General features: G+C 44.8%; 1 protein-coding gene across 10 annotated transcripts in view; it reads left to right on the top strand.

Moving 5' to 3' along the window:
- LOC107380829 (adaptor related protein complex 3 subunit beta 2) overlaps positions 1-19,508 on the top strand; it is a 65,740-nt gene that overhangs the window by 20,273 nt on the left and 25,959 nt on the right. For 6 of the 10 annotated variants that reach the window (XM_015952194.3, XM_054743084.2, XM_015952198.3 and 3 more), the window contains exons 5-17: positions 1,973-2,133; positions 2,258-2,324; positions 2,499-2,681; positions 4,753-4,950; positions 9,777-9,874; positions 14,296-14,350; positions 14,438-14,509; positions 14,577-14,639; positions 14,749-14,881; positions 15,717-15,826; positions 15,929-16,105; positions 16,708-16,894; positions 18,521-18,651. In XM_015952194.3, the coding sequence (XP_015807680.1) occupies positions 1,973-2,133; positions 2,258-2,324; positions 2,499-2,681; positions 4,753-4,950; positions 9,777-9,874; positions 14,296-14,350; positions 14,438-14,509; positions 14,577-14,639; positions 14,749-14,881; positions 15,717-15,826; positions 15,929-16,105; positions 16,708-16,894; positions 18,521-18,651 (1,635 nt within the window). The remainder of the gene's footprint in view (positions 1-1,972; positions 2,134-2,257; positions 2,325-2,498; positions 2,682-4,752; positions 4,951-9,776; positions 9,875-14,295; positions 14,351-14,437; positions 14,510-14,576; positions 14,640-14,748; positions 14,882-15,716; positions 15,827-15,928; positions 16,106-16,707; positions 16,895-18,520; positions 18,652-19,508) is intronic. The other 4 variants (XM_015952195.3, XM_015952196.3, XM_054743082.2 and 1 more) reach the window with 1 other exon arrangement.

Raw genomic sequence — 19,508 nt, 5'->3', positions numbered from 1 at the left:
GCTTATGACATCTATTTATATTGGGTATATAATATAAGTAAACAAATTTTCACAATCCTCAGTCAAAGCATGACTTGGGGCTGACATTTTTACTGGACCTAGGGGATGCTAGTAAAGAAACTAAGCCAAGCCCAACAGAGTTTCAGAGTAATATTTATTAAGGTTTGGATTTGTATCAATCACCTGAATTGTTGTACCAATAACATCAGAATTGAGGAAATGAGAGGCAAACGTAATTCCATGGCGTGATGTCAAAATTCGCCATGCCCCCAATGCCTCGCCCTTTTTTGAAACCTACCAGTACTGGACACCAAGTGACCCCAACATGTCTACTTGTTTTTGCCAGAGATTCATGTTGATTAGGTGAAAGGAGTCCAATAGGGAGCTCTGAAAGTAAAGCATGGTGTGGTGACAGGTCAATGTTTGAGGCTTAGCCACGCCCACACCGTTAGACTTTTGGAAAGTCCATTCCCACTTTGTCTTAAGATTATTTAGCAGAAGTATATAGGTGATAGGTCAAAAGGGCGCTGTGGAATTGACGTACCTTTGCCGTGTGCAAAAATGACAAAATGGCGTACTTGGACCAAAATGACCAACTTCCTGTGAGATATGGAGCATGGCTCCAAGAGAGTTTTTGGTAGGTCCTAAGACATTACATAAGTGTAAAAAATTTTACAATCCTCAGTCAAAGCATGACTTGGGGCTGACATTTTTATTGGACCTAGGGGGCGCTAGTGAAGAAACTAAGCCATGCCCACTAGATTTTCAGGGTAATATTTATTGAGGTTTGGATTTGTATCAATCGCCTGAATTGTTGGACCAATACCATCAGAATTGAGGAAATGAGAGGCAAATGTAATTCCATTGCGTGATGTCAAAATTTGCCATGCACCCAGGGGAGCGCTGTTTGAAAAAATTGGCCACGCCTTCCGACTTTTGATTTCGTGTTTTATTGCTGATCATACTAGGATCACTCATCAGAAATTTCGTGGCAATAGTGTCACAAGCGTGCCGGTGAGTGAAGCGGAGGCAGGATCCACATGCGGGTGCAAAGGCAGGCAGGCAGACAAGCAGGAACGGTTTAACAAAAGGGTTTTATTAACAGAACACGCTGGACTACTGAAACAATAAACCAACCTGAGACACAGGACTGAAGGGGTTTAAATACAAGAGGGCTGGGAGCTTGGGTGATTGGAAAACAAGAGGCAGGTGGGAGCAACTAACAGAGACACATGACTAAACAGAATGGGGAGACAAGACAGGGTGTGACAGTACCCCCCCCCCCCCCTCCTCCTCCTCAAAGGGCGGATCCCAGACGCCCACAGGAACACAGCGCAGGGCGGGAGGAGGGGGACCAGGAAGGAGGGCCAAGAGGAACTGAGGGACCGGTGGAGAGGAGGCAGGAGCCAGTAAAGTCCGGGGACCTGCGTCTGGGGCAGAGGAGGAGATGACAACGAGCTCTTGGGGGCCTGCGTCTGGGGCAGAGGAGGAGACGAGGATGGGCTCTTGGGGGCCCGCGCTTGATGAGGGCAGGACTGGCGGTGACCGAAGGCAGAGACGCCGGAGGAGACGTCCTTGACTTCTGGACTGGAGGCGGCGGCGACGACCTCTGGGCTGGAGGGAACGTCGACCTCTGGACTGGAGGGAACGCCAACCTCTGGACTGGAGGGAACGTCGACCTCTGGACTGGAGGGAACGTCGACCTCTGGACTGAAGGGAACGCTGACCTCAGCCAGCTCCCCCCCTAGATTATAACTGACTACTTCACGCCCAGCTGCAAACCACTCCAGCAAAAGCTGTAGATCACTGTCTGATGAAGCTAACAGGACCACATAATCAGCAAAAAGCAGGGACCTGATCCTTAGGCCACCAAAACAGCTGCCCCCCTTTTTCACAATTCATATGCCGTCTGTGTCATCTCAGATGTAATCACAGGAACCTAATCCCACCTTCCTGTTATTCTCTTTTGTAGGATCCGAACCAGCTGATCCGAGCCAGTGCCCTTCGTGTTCTCTCCAGCATTCGAGTTACCATCATTGTCCCGATCATGATGTTGGCCATTAAAGAAGCTGCTTCAGACATGTCTCCGTACGTCAGGAAGACAGCTGCCCATGCTATCCCTAAACTCTACAGGTACCATAATTCCATACAACACCATTGGTCAGACTGTGGTGCAACATCCATGCAGTCTTACGTTGCTTCATGTTTTTACCCTAAACCAAAACATTGTGAGCCAGTTGTTTTATTTTTGTATCAGTTTGGACCCTGAACAGAAAGACCAGCTGATAGAAGTCATAGAAAAACTTCTGGCTGATAAAACCACGGTAAGTTTTCTTCTCGGCACGAACAGAAAAATCAAAAGCTGGGTCAGCTCTTTCCAAAGTAAACACTCCTGGTTATTAATAATTCAGCTGTTACTAGGATGGAAATTCAACTTGTAAAAATATCTGTCACAGCTGATGGAAACATGCTTCTGTGTGGGTTTAAATGTGTCTCAGCTGGTGGCAGGAAGTGTTGTCATGGCCTTCGAGGAGGTGTGTCCAGAGCGCATTGACCTCATCCATAAGAACTACAGGAAGCTGTGTAACCTCTTGATTGATGTGGAGGAGTGGGGGCAGGTAGTCATCATCAACATGTTGACCCGCTACGCCCGCACCCAGTTCCTCAATCCAAACCTCAACGTAAGTCATTAAACTCACATCTGTGGGCTAGAGATGTATGACTAATAATAATTATCATCAGGATGGGACCTTAAAGCTGTGGTATACAAGTTAAAATTATTGAATAACTTCCTTAAATTTGACCCTCTGACCCTGTTCTATGAGAAAAAGTCAATCTTTCATATTTTATTTTGTCCCGAGTCCCTCCCCTGGCGCCTAGCCAAACGATTAATTTATGCAAGCCTACTGCGTTGACCAATAGCGCTGCTTTTCCACCAGGGGGAGCTCTCAGTCAACGAGAATGAGCCTCGATCACCAACATGCACAATGGTGTCATGCACCTCATCCGGCTCCACACCACAATGGAGCAAGAAATACTAGCCACGTTTACATGCGCCAAATTTCCTCAATCCGACTGAAATCTTGGTTGATAGAAATTTCCGAATCTCTGGTCACATGGTCACGAACTGAAATGATCTGATCATGCCATGTATATATATAGACCAAGCATTTAATCCGATTAAATAGGTTGAGCATGCGCAGAGAGTTGCCTTTCTCTAAAGAAAAATTGTAAACAAACGCCAATATTCAATTTAATATTTTTATTTAGCTCATAGAAGTTACGTTTTCTTCAGTGAATAACTGCAGATATATGCTTTGCTGCATTTTATTGTTGATTAAAATAAGGGAGGGTTATGTCTCTGCCTCTTGATCAGCTGGTCCGCGGGTCTGAAGTGACAGCTGTGCTGTTGCGCTGCGGCACATAGCGGGGGTGGGGGGGTTAGACTCATGTTTTATTACTGAGCTCTGTTGTGGCTTATTATTAATAACATGTGACAATCAGCTGAAACTGTTGAGAAAAATCTGTTCATACAAAATAACAGAGGATGTTCAGAAAGTTTTGAAGCCTGTGTTCATCATTAACAAACCGCATCTCAGGTCATCTGCATGTACCATCGACATATACATATATGGACAATGGGTTTACATAGACTCCAATAGTAAGTTTTTGTACTAAAATGGGAGGTGGCCACCACCGCCATTTTGACCGTGTCACAGGTTCCGTCATGCCCAGACAATTTCATAAAAGGGAAGAGAGGTGGAGCTGAGGGTGGGGCTGTAAGGCTGGGATCAACTGACAACACCAGGTCGAACTAGCTACAAGCTAACCTGAAGCTAACCCAAAGCTAACGCGGAAATGGGAACTAAGCTAACGAAGGTAGCAGCCTAGCTGCAACCAGAGTTAACTGTGCACAACACCAAAGCTTCTGAGTCAGAGGTACGCCGGGCTGACCGCTGGGTAAAACCGGGTGGAACACAGAGGTCTCCCGAGAGCTCCACAAGCCGGCAGCCCGCGCAGCAGACAAGCGCTGCAGCGATCTGAGATGCGCAGAGCTGCCGCTGGGGAGAACTGGGTGGAAAGGTTTCCATCCGAGAGCTACACAAGCCGGCAGCCCGCGCAGCACACAGAAGCCCCGATCAGACAGAGATGCGCCAAGCTGCGGGGAGGGGAGAACCGGGTGGAAAACATCGGTGTCCCGAGAGCTCCACAAGCCAATAGTCGGAACCCAGCTCCGCCAACATGTTATATTTCAACCCATTTTCTAAAGTGCAGCATTGTGTTAAATGCACTGGGTTTTATCCAATTAAATTTACAATTTCATGGTTAAACAGTACATGCTAAAATCTAAGCTCAGCTCGGCAGTGACCTAAAATACATAAATAGAATTTTACTTATCGAAAAAAATGAAGTGGAGACTCTTTGGACACTCTATTAGTGCAATTAATGCCACAGCAAGTCATTTTGTCCAACAATTGCACAAATAATATCCAAAAAAGGACGCACAAACGCTACAACTAATGGTCTGAGTTGAGAGACTGAAAATGGCGGAACAGTTTTCAGGCGAGGCCGAGGCTCAGACTGAGGCCTTTCCCCGGAGCTAGCTCTGCGGTCACGTGGGTCGGATGCTCATTAATTATATTGCTCATTGTTATATCTTCTGATGGAAATAGAGATAAGTTAGACTGTAAATATTGAACGTTTGACATAACCCGACAAACAATATCTTCCTGCATCCTGTGGTTTCTACAGGAGTCCCTGTTGGAGGATGGTGGCAGTGGGGATAAGACTTTCTATGGCTCAGATGAGGATGAAGACGATGATGAGAAAGAGAATAAGGAGAAGGCCGAGGCTGCTGCTTTGGCCAAGAGAAAACCATACGTGATGGATCCAGACCACCGTCTGCTGCTAAGGAACACCAAGCCGCTCCTGCAGAGCCGTAATGCAGCAGTGAGTCTGGCCGACATTTACACACACTCTAAAGCCTGGTTTATACATCTCCGTGAGTCCCCAACGAAGAGACAATCACAGAGTGTCTGGGACACACGGAGTGTCTGAGACACATGGAGTGTCGAAAAGGTTTTCACATTGGAACTTCTGCTCAGGCAGCGGAGCGTTGGAAAGCAATTCCCCGCCGGGACAACAGAGGGCGTAGTGCTGTTCTGTAGTATTCTGCCACCATAACACTCATGTAACCGGCCCCTGATAATGTATTTACTAATGTGTTTATAGATTTCAGAGACTTTATAACATGGACAAATTGGTCCTTCATTCTCCTCCACCTCTTCTTGTGGTCGCCACCTCTAAACCCACATTTCCCGTCATTTCCGTCCACGTTTGCTTTGTTGACCAATACTGTTTATTGATTATTACACTGAATGTGTATTTTATCAAAGCGCTTAGGTTTTGGAGCAGCACAAACAACATTTATCAATTTTATATTTTAGAAGGCAGCCAGGTAGTATGAATAATTTACAGGTGTGCTGTAGACTGCCCACAATAAAAGGCCACCCTGACATGTGCACAGCTTTGCTTTATGGGAGGGGGGGGGGCATAGAGTTTATCCGGTTGTTGATTGTGGCCTGTGGAACGTTGGTCCACTCCTCTTCAGTAGCTGTGTGAAGTTGCTCAATATTGGCAGGAACTTGAACACGCTGTCTTATACGCCAATCCAGAGCATCCCAAATATGCTCAATCTGTGACATGTCTCGTGAGTATGCTGGCCATGCAAGAACTGGGATGTTTTCAGCATCCAGGAACTGTGTACAGATCCTTGTAATATGGGGCCGTGCGTTATCATGCTGCAACATGAGGTGATGGTCGTTGATGAACGGTATAACAATGAGCCTCAGGATCTCATCACGTTACCTCTGTGCATTCACAATGCTATCAATAAAATGCACCTGTGTTCATTTTGCATAGCATACGCCTGCACATACCAGTAACTCCACTGCCACTCTTTCCACAATGCTGACATCAGCAAACTGCTCACCCACACAATGCCACACACGCAGTTTGGCATTTGCCCTAAACAGCAAACACCGGGACTCATCTGGGAACAGAACGCCTCTCCAACTTGCCAAACACCATTGAATGTGAGTGTTTGCCCACTCAAGTCGGTTACAACAACGGACTGCAGTCAGGTCCAGACCCCGATGAGGATGACGAGCATGCAGATGAGCTTCCCTGAGACAATTTCTGACAGTTTGTGCAGAAATTCTCTGGTTATGTAAACCGATTGTTGCTGTGGCTGGTCTCACGCGATACTGGAGGTGAACATGCTGGATGTGAAGGTCCTGGGCTGGTGTGGTCACACATGGTCTGCAGTTGTGAGGCTAATTGAATGTAAACTCCTTTGGAGACGGCTTATGGTAGAGAAAGGAACATTCATTTCACAGGCAAATGCTTTGGTAGACATTCCTGCAGTCAGCACGCCAATTGCATCCTCCCTCAAAGGTTGCACATCTGTGGCATTGTGCTGTTTGATCAACCCGCATAGGTCAGGCTGTCCTTTTATTGTGGGCAGTCTAAGACACACCTGTACATTATTCAAACTGTCATGGGTTGACAACAGTAGGCGTGAGCAGAAGCGCTCGTTGAAAATTCTTGCCTGATGTGAACAGAGGAGGAACGGACTGCACATGAATTTCGTGAGCGTCCTGCTTCGCAGCTGGTGTGTTCCAGGCGTAACCCTTCTAATTGAGCTTCCAGTCTAAAAAATAGTGTAGAAACTAACTGATTAAAATGTTCATTTAAATGAAAACATATTAGATGACAGTGTGACTGAGTTGTACAAAACCAAACAGTGTTCATATTTATTTCCAGCCAGAGGTCATGATAACAGAAATCTGTGATAAGTCTAACCTGGACAAACATTTTCAGTCAGGCATCGACATGTTTTAGTCTCACGAGACTCCATAAAGAACTTCTGCTGGAGTCAGCTGCCGCGTGATTCATTCATGCTGGATGCTGTTGAGTAAACGTCTCTGTAGCACAGAGCTGTTGATCAGTGGCAATGGGAGGAGAGTGAGCTGTGTGTGTGTGTGTGTGTGTGTGTGTGTGTGTGTGTGTGTGTGTGTGTGTGTGTGTGTGTGTGTGTGCTACAAGATCATGAGGACACACGCAGCAAAGTAATAAAATAATGTGTTTCAGAGTCTCCGAAAGCAACACAGCTCATGTCCACCTTTGTTTACCTTATGATGGATGACACCGCAGGCTTTCCCGCACGTAATAAACTCCGCCCACAGGCTCAGGGATTTCTCAGCGTTTTATTGGTGCACGGAAAGGACAGGAGATGTGGGTTTAGAGGTGGCGAGCGCATGAGGAGGTGGAGTAGGATGAGAGACAACTTAGTTCGTGTTAAAAAGACTCTTAAACACAAAAACACAATATTAACCAGTGTTGGGAGTAACGCCGTTTAAGTATAACGGCGTTTCTAACGGCGTTCTTTTATAGGTAACGGAATAATCTAATTAATTACTTTTCCCGCCATTGCAACGCCGTTACCGTTACTGGGGACGGAACGCTGTGCGTTACTATGTGCTTGTCGAACGTTGAGCAACAGTGTGAGGCTTTCCGACCGCCACACTTCAGCTGCAGCCGGGGAGAGAGAGGTGTCGGTAACGCACTTACAAACACGATGATGATTGGCCGGGTGGGCGGAGACCCTCACGGTCTCAGTCACTGCATTCTGTAGACACAACGGGAATAACTCCGTTTAAAATAACCGCGTTAATAAAAAATATGTCTTTCTGTAACAAGCAAACTAATTAATTACCCGCTTCTTTTATCAAAACGTTGTTCCTGTTACTGGTAAGGAAATGCGTGCGTTAAGCAGTGCGGTGTGTTGAAGCTGTCATCATCAGCTGATCAGGAGCTAAAGAGGCAGATGTTTAAGAGCATCATGGCCTGTGAAGAACGAGGAAGACGTGATGAATAGTCTACGGCTGCAGACCCGCAGATTTGTTGCTGCAGCAGCGAATCTGCGGGTCTGCAGCCGTGCCCAGCGGGACGTCCCGAAGGTCCGCTCACCTGTTCACCGCTCAGACGTCCTGATCTTCTACCTTCCTAGATCATCCAGCTGTAACCTGTTTCTGATCATGTCTTTAGTCCCGCTGTAACACTGATGCATCAGTCTCAGACGTCATGGAGCTCAGGTGTTATTAGAACTACCTGTGTGTGTTCACCACCCAGCTTCAGCTCTTCTGTGTTTGGGTCTGACCCAAGTTAGTACATTTAAGTCCTAGGCTTGTGCCTCTTCTAGTGTCATTTTAAAGGATATTTATTTATTTATTTAACCATTACTAGATTAGCAGCAACAGAAATGCTACTAAAAAGACACAATTATGTGAAGCTGTAATTAGAATGCTGTGCAAAATTACATTTATTTCTGTAATTTAACTAGACTGAGAGACCATTTAAAGGCTCGGGAACCTTTACAGGTGTTTCTATTTGCAATTTTAAATTTTAGCTGATTGGGTTTTTGTTAAATATCACACAGTGACCTTTTAATAGTCTAGATTAGTGTAATGTTCCTATTAGTAGTTCCTCCTGTTAAGTGCCTATTTGTTTTAATTATTCAGGTTTATATAAAACATTTGGACATACATTTTATTATGTTCAGTCATTAGTCATTTATATTTTACTATTGTAGTAATTCTTGCATGCTTTAATGAAAAAGTAACTAAGTAGTTATTTTTGTTGGTAATTAGTTACTTTTATGATCTTGTAACTCAGTTAGTAACTGAGTTACTTTTTTGACAAAGTAATCAGTAACTATAACTAATTACTTTTTTAAAGTAACGTTCCCAACACTGATATTAACACTATAGTGAATGCACTATCCTGGGCCGCAGACGTGACAGGATACCACAGAACAGCACTGTGGCTACTGGTGTCCTGACGGGGAATTGCTTTGCAGCACTCCTCAGGAGTTGCAGAAGTCTGAGGACAAATTGCCTCTGTCCATCCGTGTGCGTCTCTCCCTCATGGAGCTGACGGAAACGTATACATTAGGCTTCATGTGTAAGCACCATAACACCCCACACACACACACACACTAATTCAACCCCCCCCCCCCACACACACACACACACACGCATACACCCAAACACACACACACACACACACACACACACACACACACACACACACACACACACACACACACGTACACATACACACACACATACACACACACACACACTGTAACACCCCCCCCCACACACACACACTGTAACAACCCGCCCCACACACACACGCACACACACTGTAACAACCCCCCACGCACACACACAAACACTCACACTCACACACACACACACACACACACACACACACTGTAACACCCCCCCCCACACACACACACACTGTAAAAACCTCCCCCTACACACACACACAGTAACCCCCCCCCACACACACACACACACACAAACACTCACTCACACACACACACACACACACACACACACACACACACTGTAACACCCCCCCCCCCCCCCACACACACACACACACACTGTAAAAACCTCCCCCTACACACACACACAGTAACCCCCCCCCCCCACCCCCCCCACCCCCCCACACACACACACCTCTTCTGGTAGCTGCCTCCAATTTAAACACATTTACTATGTAAACACACATCTGCTCTGCAGAAACCAGTGATGGACTGAAAACAGCTCATTTCCACAGCTAAAAGGAGAGGACTGCACCCAGCTCCATGCTGTACGTTTCTGCATTGCAGTCAGTTACTTTTCATTTCCTGTCCGCTCCAGGTGGTGATGGCCGTGGCTCAGCTCTATTTCCACCTGGCCCCTAAAGCTGAGGTCGGGGTGATTGCCAAAGCCTTGGTTCGTCTCCTGAGGAGTCACAGGTCAGCTTTATTCGTGGTTTACCTTTAAATGTCTGTTCAGATGTCTTCAGAAATGGAAATAGAAATCAAACCACTTAAGAGTTTTAAAGTCAGTATAAAGAGGAAACTTGAATAACAAATCATGTAGATCCACATGGGAGAAAAGAGCTCATCCACCAGAGCTGCAGAAAACAGCAAAATGGGCGGCGAGGCAGGAAAGTAAACCTCCAGAGCCCTGAAGCTAATTTACAGCACATAGCAGCTGCCTTTGTGTAATCTGTAATCTGTAATGTAACCCTCAGCATCCCTCACCCAGGAGAGGGTGTGCAGCTTGAAGCTCAACATCAGGGTCAAAGGTCTGCTATGATTTCCTGTCTTACACTTATTAGGGATTGCTCTCTCACCTAACGCAGTCTTCTGATTGGCCACTGTTCAGTGTAGCGTTATGGAGTGGCTACACCTGTAACAAATGACCAACCAGGTGTGATGATTCCATATAAATATGAAATATCAATCTGATTGGTCTTTAAGTAGTTTCTAGTTACTTTACTTGTTCAGGGACCATAAACACATTTCATATTAATTCAGACAGAGTCAAGTTTGTAGTTTAAAAAATGAATTCATTTATTTTTCCTAAACTAATGATTATACAAGACAAGGTATGACTAATGGTATGTGATGTAGTGGATACGAAGTGATTTAATGTGATGGGGGGTCGGGATGGACATCGACCTTGAGGTACCAGGAACCCGTAGAGGAGCTCCGATACGACCCGTCTAGTCTGAGATCTCTCTAGGTCACAGCAGGAAGCTGGAACACTTGTTTGTGTCTACGGCTGTTTGGTGGCCGCCTGTCTGATATCCGCAGCGTTGCAGAGAGGCTCTGACCTGAGGTCAAAGGAGAAGATGGTTTCAAAATGCTTGTTCCCAAAATGGCCGGTTCGAGAGTCAGCGAGAAACTGAATTAATCAGGAAGTAATTCCTATTTTATTAAAATCACATTGTTTACAAATTTGGCAAATCAGAATTTGACACATCTGAGGGCTTTACCAAAAATACCTCAGAAGCCTCGCCTTCCTTCAGGTACAGAGATGGTAAGTGTTTGTGTCACGGCGTGTGGGCGAGGTGAGCGGAGGTGAGGCGAGGACCCAAACGCGGGGAGGAAGACAGGCAGACAGGTGGGACGTTTAACATGAACTTTAATGAAAAACACGCAGGACACTGAAACAATGGACCGACACAAGACACAGAACAGAAGGGGCTTAAATACACGAGGGCCGGGAGCTAAGGTGATTGGGAAACGAGAGGCAGGTGGGAGCAATTAACGAGACACAGAGCTGAACCAAAACGGGAGACAGGACTGGGTGTGTCAGTTCGTGTGAATGAGAACATTTTAAACACTTAATAATTATCTTATTATAGTGTGTATGAGTACTGCCAGATTAGCTTGTAAATCAACACATTTTATTATTTCAACTCATAAGTGGTAAAAAGTCGTTTATAATTCAGGACGACCTAACCCTGACCTTCAGCACAGATGTTTGTGTGTGTGTGTGTGTGTGTGTGTGTGTGTGTGTGTGTGTGTGTTTCTGCAGATTAAAAGTTACTATCTGGTCATTTTACTGATGTAAACTTTACTTTTGATTGTTAAATCTGCGGAATAGAGATTAGGACTATGAGTGTATGAATGCACCCCAGAGCTGTAGTCATCTGTCATGACATGTTTTATGGAACTTTTCACTGCAATCTCTTTTTAGGGTTAGGGTTACCTACATGACGTCCAGTTTGACATTAAAGACGGCCCATCCTCCCTCTGCCATGCAGGTCTCTACTGCCTCTATAAACTCTCCAAACATGAAGAAAAACCCTATCCAGCTGATTTCTGGCTAGGTTTGATTTTCTGGATTATTTGCCTAAAACAAGCCATTTCTAAATCTCTCTCAGTGTGTGGATGGACAATTCTGTCTTTTGATCTGAACCCAGTCCAACACCTGTGGGGAATTCTGAAGCAGCAAGTTGAGCATCACTCTCCATCCAGCATCCAGGCTCTAGAAGAGGTTCTTCTGGAAGAACGGAAAAAAGATAGATGATGTAACATGTCACCATCCTGTTCTTTCCATGCCTAGAGGACTTGGTGCTGTCCTTCAAAACCATGGTGATCATACAAAATACTAGATGTAGGTTTTGTTGTGGGCTGTATTCATTTCTGCTTCAACCAGTTTTAGTAAAACCGAAGCTTTTGTGGTTTAAGTTATATTATTAACCTTAGTTTCATGTTATGGAATTAAACACATGTTCAAGAAACCAGCCTTGGGAACATTCTGGAAACTGTTCTTTTGTTTACTGAGCTACTGACTAAATCCCACCCTAACCCTTGCAGGGTCCCTGGGGGGCTGATGCCCATCTCCAGCAGTCTCTGGGCATGCAGGCGGGGTACACCCAGGACTGGATGCCAGTCCATCACAGGGCAACAGACACACACAGGACAAACAATCAATCACACACACACACTTAAGGACAATTTAGAGACACCAATTAACCTGACAGTCATGTTTTTGGACTGTGGGAGGAAGCCTGAATAGCCAGAGAGAACCGGGTACCGACTTCCATAGTACCGACTGAGTACCGATTCACGTCATATGGAACGGTGCCTTGTTTTGGTACCCGTGCTGCGTGCCAGCGCAAGAGCGTAATGTCGTCAGTCACTGTGGGCGAGCTTTAAACAAAGCAGCGTGGCAGACGAAGCGTTCTGAGGTTTGGGTCCACTTCACTAAATGGGATGGGTAACTGGGTGGTGATGAATCCAGCAACAACGATCTGAGTAGGAGGTATCTTAATCTGCTCGAGCAGCTAAATAAATGGTTCAAGATCACGTTAGCTTGATAGTTTAGTTTTTGTTTACATAGCTAATGATGCGTTCACCTTCTCCTCGGAGATTCGAACTTCCAGTTGTCCAAGGTGAAATATCCATCCAAAACACATCCCATTTCTCCCTGTTCCTTTCTTCCTCCGGGAATGAAACCAGTTGCCGACATTGCCAGAATTCACCCTGCTGGAACTATAGCATCGTGTGTCCCTGGGTTCACATGCTACTCGCACGCTAAGATCTCTCATAAAGGCGACACTCATCATAATAAGTAAATAACATCATTTTAACACATAATCCTACAGTGGAACAATGTTATTGCAAAAAAAATTATCTTGCATTTTACTCCAGTGGACGGTACCACGCTTCCTCCATCCATTAGGATTATCAACATAACACCACATTTATCCCTGTCCTTGCTTTCTGCATTATGAAACTGATGATCGTTAAACACGGTAAGAACATGTTCGCTACTTAGGGGGCTGCTAGTCCATTTGATTGATCACTGCAGTTCATATTTGTCTTCAGTGTCCATCAGTTATTAGAAAAAACTGGGTTGACTTTACATCCTTGTCTGTTAGTGCAGCCATCCGCGCAACAAGCCGTTACCATTTTACTGTGAAATCAACTAAGTAAAAGACTGTAAAAGTTCTGATAGCTTCACTGGAGTTTCTGCCTTTTTGCCATCCACCTTGGCAAAGGGGGTGGTCCCATGAGTGGCGGGACGTCAGGTGCAAAGGGTCAATGGTCAAACTAACCTCAACGCATGGCTCTGGCTCCAGAACCAGTTCCCTTGAAAGGCTGGACACTGTACCACTCTGGAGTTATCCCAACTGAGAATCACTAAGCAGGGGTGGGCATACGTGTTGCCCTCTTTTTGATGCCTGTATTTTGGGGTTTACCCAGGTGAACAAGAGGGTAGCCTCCCTCCACCTATGTGTGGAGGGATGGATCTTGACCATGGTTTGTGCTTATGCACCCAACTGCAGATGAGAGTGCCCATCCTTGTTAGGGTCCTTAAAGGGGGTTCTGGAAAGTCCTCCTCCCGGGTGACTCCCTCGTTCTGCTGGAGGACTTTATCGCTCACGTGGGTAACGACCGTGAGACCTGTAGAGGTGTGGTTGGGAGGAACGGCCCCCCTGATCTGAATTAAGGCTGTGTTTTGTTATTGGGCTCGTGCTTGTCATGGATTGTCCATAATGGACACCATGTTCAGACATAATGTTGTCCGTATGTGCTCTTGGCAGCAGAGTACCGTAGGCCGCAGCTCGATGATCGACCTTGTTGTCGTTTCATCTGACCTGCGGCCGCATGTCTTGGACAGTCGGGTGAAGAGTGGGGCAAAGCTGTCAACTGACCACTACCTGGTGGTGAGTTGGCTTCGGTGGTGGGGAGGATGATAATGGATGGATGAATGGTTTCTGCTGAAAGGATAAATTCAACAACAGTATGCTTTACATAGAGCGGACACAGCCAGATTGGAGGGATAGGTGAATAAGATAACAATGGTGACCTCACCTTGTGAGTCAGCATTAAGACAGTTGTTTAGCCTCACCTGCCTCTGTTTCTGCCTTCAGTGAAGTCCAGTTTGTCGTCCTCCAGAATGTGGCAACAATGACCATCAGAAGACGTGTAAGCCGATCTTTTTGGTCTAATTTATTCTAGACCTGTTCAGCTCTTCTAACACTAACAAACTTGTGGGCCCTTCCCATATTTCAGGGCATGTTTGAACCGTACCTGAAGAGCTTCTACATCCGCTCCACTGACCCAACACTGATCAAGATCCTGAAGGTCTCTCTCTTTTCTGTTAGCCAAAGCGTTTGATGAGATCAGTGAGATTGATTGTTGTTTTTTTCAGCTGGAGGTTCTCACAAATCTAGCAAATGAGACGAATATTTCCACCATACTGAGAGAGTTCCAGGTATGGTGAATGGGACTGACCAATATGTTTAAAAGAGCAAAGACTGCCAACCCGGCAGGGAAATGGTGTGTTAGGAGTTACTATTTGGTGTCTTCTTCTTTCCTGGCAGACATACATTAAAAGCATGGATAAAGATTTCGTGGCTGCAACGATTCAAGCTATCGGCCGCTGTGCAACAAACATCGGTGAAGTGAGGGACACGTGTTTGAATGGTCTGGTGCAGCTGCTGTCCAACCGAGACGGTAAGGCCTAAATCTAGACCACACATGTGGACTGTAACTTTAACACCTGGTTCAAGGAGACTTTATTTACTTTGAGATTATTCCTTGAAACACCTGTCATGTTAAAGAGCAAGTTCACTGATAAAATATTTTAATGATTATTTCTGATTATAATGAGGCTCTCAGAGTGTTTCATGCAGGCTGAACATGAAAATAGTCTCCTACACCTATCTCCTGCATTAGCTTCTAATATAAAATAGTCTCCTACACCTATCTCCTGCATTAGCTTCTAATATAAAATAGTCTCCTACACCTATCTCCTGCAGTAGCTTCTGACAGAAAACAGACGGTGAAACTCTACGATTAGAAAACCCTGACAGATCTACGTTGCACTGTCACATTCATGGACTCATCCATCTATACTCACGATGGGGAAGACATGTTGGTTTAGGAAAACAGCAGAGAATGTTTGTGCTAGTCGAAGCTAACTGTTAGCATTAGCAACTCCACCCCTCAGCAGAACTCCTCCAAGCTTGTGTTATTTGTGGAGATAAAACATCAACGTTGCAGAGCAAACAGAGTCAGAGGTAGAGTCGTGTCACTGTTAGCCAATCACAGGAGAGATGTCCGAATATCAGGAAATAGGGCTCCAGATCCTGTCATTTTCTCAGGCTTTCTCCTCCAGCTGACTTTTGCATCCTCACACGGGTACACCGGAGCTGTTTTCCCAGAGACTTGCTTATAAGACATTAATTCCCATTAGAGACCGCTGCAAACGTATTAAACATATGAGTTAAGTTGAGCTTTAATTAAACTACCCAGAAAGATTTCAAATGTGTCTTATGTTCCTATACAGAGTTGGTGGTAGCTGAGTCTGTAGTTGTCATCAAGAAACTGTTGCAGATGCAACCAGAGAAGCACAGTGACATCATCAAACATATGGCCAAGCTAACAGACAACATCCAGGTGAGGCTAACCTCCAGATTTCCTCCTGTCCTTTGGCCTTGCTAAGTACTCGTCACTAATAATGTATGTGCATGTAGATGTTCACATTTCACCTGTTCACAGGTGCCGATGGCGCGGGCTAGTATCTTGTGGCTGATCGGAGAATACTGTGAGCATGTTCCAAAGATTGCTCCGGATGTTCTCAGGAAAATGGCCAAGTCATTCACCTATGAGGAGGACATAGTCAAACTACAGATTCTCAACCTGGCTGCCAAGCTGTATCTCACCAACTCCAAACAGGTGAGAACCACAGGCTGTTCTTCAGCTTCAGTAGAAAAAGTTCTGTCACGAATGAATATGCATTCGGAACAGCGTTGTTTTTGACGGCCCTCTTAGTTTTAGTCTTAGTCAGTTTTAGTCAACAAAGATTTTTGTTTTTGGTTTTTACAAAAACATAAAGAATTACTCATGAACAAATGCATGTGTAGGTCACTCTGAGCTACTAGAGTGAGTTTCATACCAACATCATTTATTTGTGACTATGGGACACAATCTCAGCTGGCCCAGATGTTGCAAACCAATAATCCCAAGACTGGTGTTTTTTACAATTTCACTATGCTGTATTTAAATTATGGTTCTGATTTACCATCAAGTTCATCTGAAGATCTGAAGTTTAAAAAGCAAAAGTTTATCATTCCTCTTTGTGTAAAATAAATGAATTTGAAGTTTTGTGTGTGTGTGTGGGGGGGGGGGGTGTCTGAATGAGTGAGCATGATCAAAGAGGCATAGAGCAATACATTTACATTCAGTTGATTGAGTCAATAATCAAGAATTAATAAACATAAATTTTTCCATAACACTTCCTCTAAACTCTTTTCATCAACGGTCCTCCCTCCCCACAGACCAAACTGCTGACACAATATGTCCTCAACTTGGCCAAATACGACCAGAACTACGACATTCGTGATCGAGCACGCTTCATTCGCCAGCTCATAGTGCCCACCGAGAAGAGTGGAGCCCTCAGCAAGTACGCCAAGAAACTGTTCCTCGCTCTCAAACCTGCACCTGTCCTTGAGTCTCCATTTAAAGGTATAGACACCATTGACTATCTCCATGGCAACCAGGAATACAGCTGCAAAGCCCACCTCATGTTAATTTTTTCTGTTTTTACAGAAAATTCTGACTAATTCTTATTGGTTTGTTCAGTTTTGATGTTCAGATCCTTAAAAATGGATAAAATAATAATATCAAACCAAGAAAGAGATCAGTGTAATAAGTGATGAAGAGCAGCACTGGGTTCATTACCCAGACATGAAGTCTGCTTTGGCCAAAGCCAGCTTTACTTTATTTGTAGTTTTTATTTGCTATCTCCATTAGGCTGACCTCAGCTGCAGGATATTTGAGACACTGAAAACTATTTGTGGAATAAAAACCAAGATATTAAAAAAAGAATGATTTATAGAGTTTCAAGCCCTACAACAAAAAAATATGACTTGTAAAAAAGGGATGTTTTGGGTATTAGCTGTCTTTACGTTGATATCTCCTTTCTCATGTTATCAGAATCAGCGTGTTTACAGCAGTCCTCATACTGAGCTAGCATGTAGCGACAGATACCTGTTACCTGTGTTCTGTGTGCAGGGTACAATTGGTGGTTATGGTTGTCAAGTTATTTGATATGCCCACTTGAAAGGGGCCTAATTTTCCCAGGGGCTTAATGGGGTTTATAAATACCAGCAGTCGCTTCCTCCTTTACGTTTCATTTATTCACCTATGTGTCATTTACAACAAAGGTAGTTTTAATGCAAGGTGTGGACTTCTGGTGGAGCACCAGGTGAAAACCTTAAACAAACATTCAGGAGAAACATCAATCAAGATCGTTGGTCTCCACCTTAAGACACTTCCTACATGTCCACTTTTAAGGCGTGTTTTTCTTAAGCCTTTTTTCCTCATTAAAATCCACGTAAATCTACATTAAACATACATAATAATTCTTTACCCTTCAAACAGCTGCGCTTATAACCACAAAACACAACGATTTTTAAATACAAGGTTAAATATGTGATCAATGGGTGCATATACCAATACACAGTTAAACAGTGAGTTAACGAATCATCCATTGCTCTTTCTAGCTCTTAAACATTTAGGTGTACACCGCCGGATGACGGATGTTCAACCAGCGTGGCGAAAGTGACCCATTTACTGGCAATACTCGTGCAAACATTCACGCAAAGTCAATGCAAAGATCTCTTACCGGTCACTGTCCTGGGATTACTTCTCTATTGGTTATTTCCACTAGGTGGGTGGACGACGTACAAACTGTTTCGGTTCATGTCCTACTCCTCTTACGCGCTCGCCATGTTGTGTTACAGACTCCGGCCAGGGACCGCACATTGGCTCTTACCCGAGAGAACTCACGTTTTTATGTATGAGACGTACGAGAAAATGACTGTGAATAAATACAAGTGGATACAGTTACACACTTTCATGTTAATACAAATCATATTTATACATTCTCTTATTTTTTATTTTATTTGTTACTGTAATTTTTTTTTCTTTGAGTTCATAAAACTGACTCAACAGTGGTTTCATCATTGGACTTTGGGTTTTACTCCATGATTCCATGTTGTCTATTTACATAATTTTATTATTTATTCCATGTGCAGCTTGTCTTGGTCATGTGTTTCTGTGCTGGATGACATGTTGGTGTTTCTGCAGATCGAGACCACTTCCAGTTGGGTTCTTTGTCCCACCTGCTGAATGCCAAGGCTGGGGGCTACCAGGAGCTGCCTGACTGGCCTGAAGCTGCCCCCGACCCCTCCGTGCGCAACGTGGAGGTGAAGGAGTCTGTGCGTGCAGTGGGAACAGTAACATACAGAGACACAGGGGCCCTCTGTGCTCTCCAGGCATCTCAGAAGGTGGATGGGGCACAGGTTGCTCCTGCCCCAGAGCAGTGCCACAGAGGGGCATTTGTTACAGGAAACTAACTCAAATATAACAAAGGTAGTTCTGTCACTGAGCAACATCCATTCACTGAGCGCTGCGTAGCTTCTGCAGCATCAGCTGTTTGGGCTCCAGGTTCCACCAAACTCCTCCACCAAGGAAGGGAAAGAAGAGGTGTTTCTGATTGATGAAAGAAAGCAATATAACAACTTAAACCAAACACATTTATTTTTAAAAAGCCTCTCACCCTTCCTAATGCCCTGGCTTCTGTTGGGCAGCAGCAACTAGCCCCGCCCACATCACACTTACAGCTGTTAGAGCTGATAGCACCTTTGAGGAGAGGGGAGCAGACTTCAGCTGCTAGGCCTGCACTTGCAGAAATTCAGACATCTGATCGAAAACATCTAGAATTTTAACCATCATTTCCTGCTAAATTTACCATAGAAACACAAGTTAAAGGCTCTTTACAAAGCTCCACCCACTCACACATCACAGCTTTCCAAAGCCCCTCCTCCTCTGCTCCATCTCAACTCATCATTGTGCCATCAGTGCAGCAGTGTACCCTGAACACAAACACTAAGCGCGGCCTGAGGAAGTGACCTCCATGCTAGGTATTTTTGTCACAAGTGTCCATGTTTGGGATTTTAGTGAAGTCCTGTGAAACCATTGCCCCTTATTTTCTGATGCAGGTTTCATGATGAGGTGACACGTTATGAAACATGAAGATCACATATGAAGGGATTCCTAAATCTTTACAGTTTAT

The sequence above is a fragment of the Nothobranchius furzeri genome, chromosome 14 (assembly GCF_043380555.1).
Source record: "Nothobranchius furzeri strain GRZ-AD chromosome 14, NfurGRZ-RIMD1, whole genome shotgun sequence".
Taxonomy (NCBI): Eukaryota; Metazoa; Chordata; class Actinopteri; order Cyprinodontiformes; family Nothobranchiidae; genus Nothobranchius; species Nothobranchius furzeri.
Note: the sequence above shows the minus strand (reverse complement) of the source record. Positions and strands in the feature narration are given on the sequence as shown.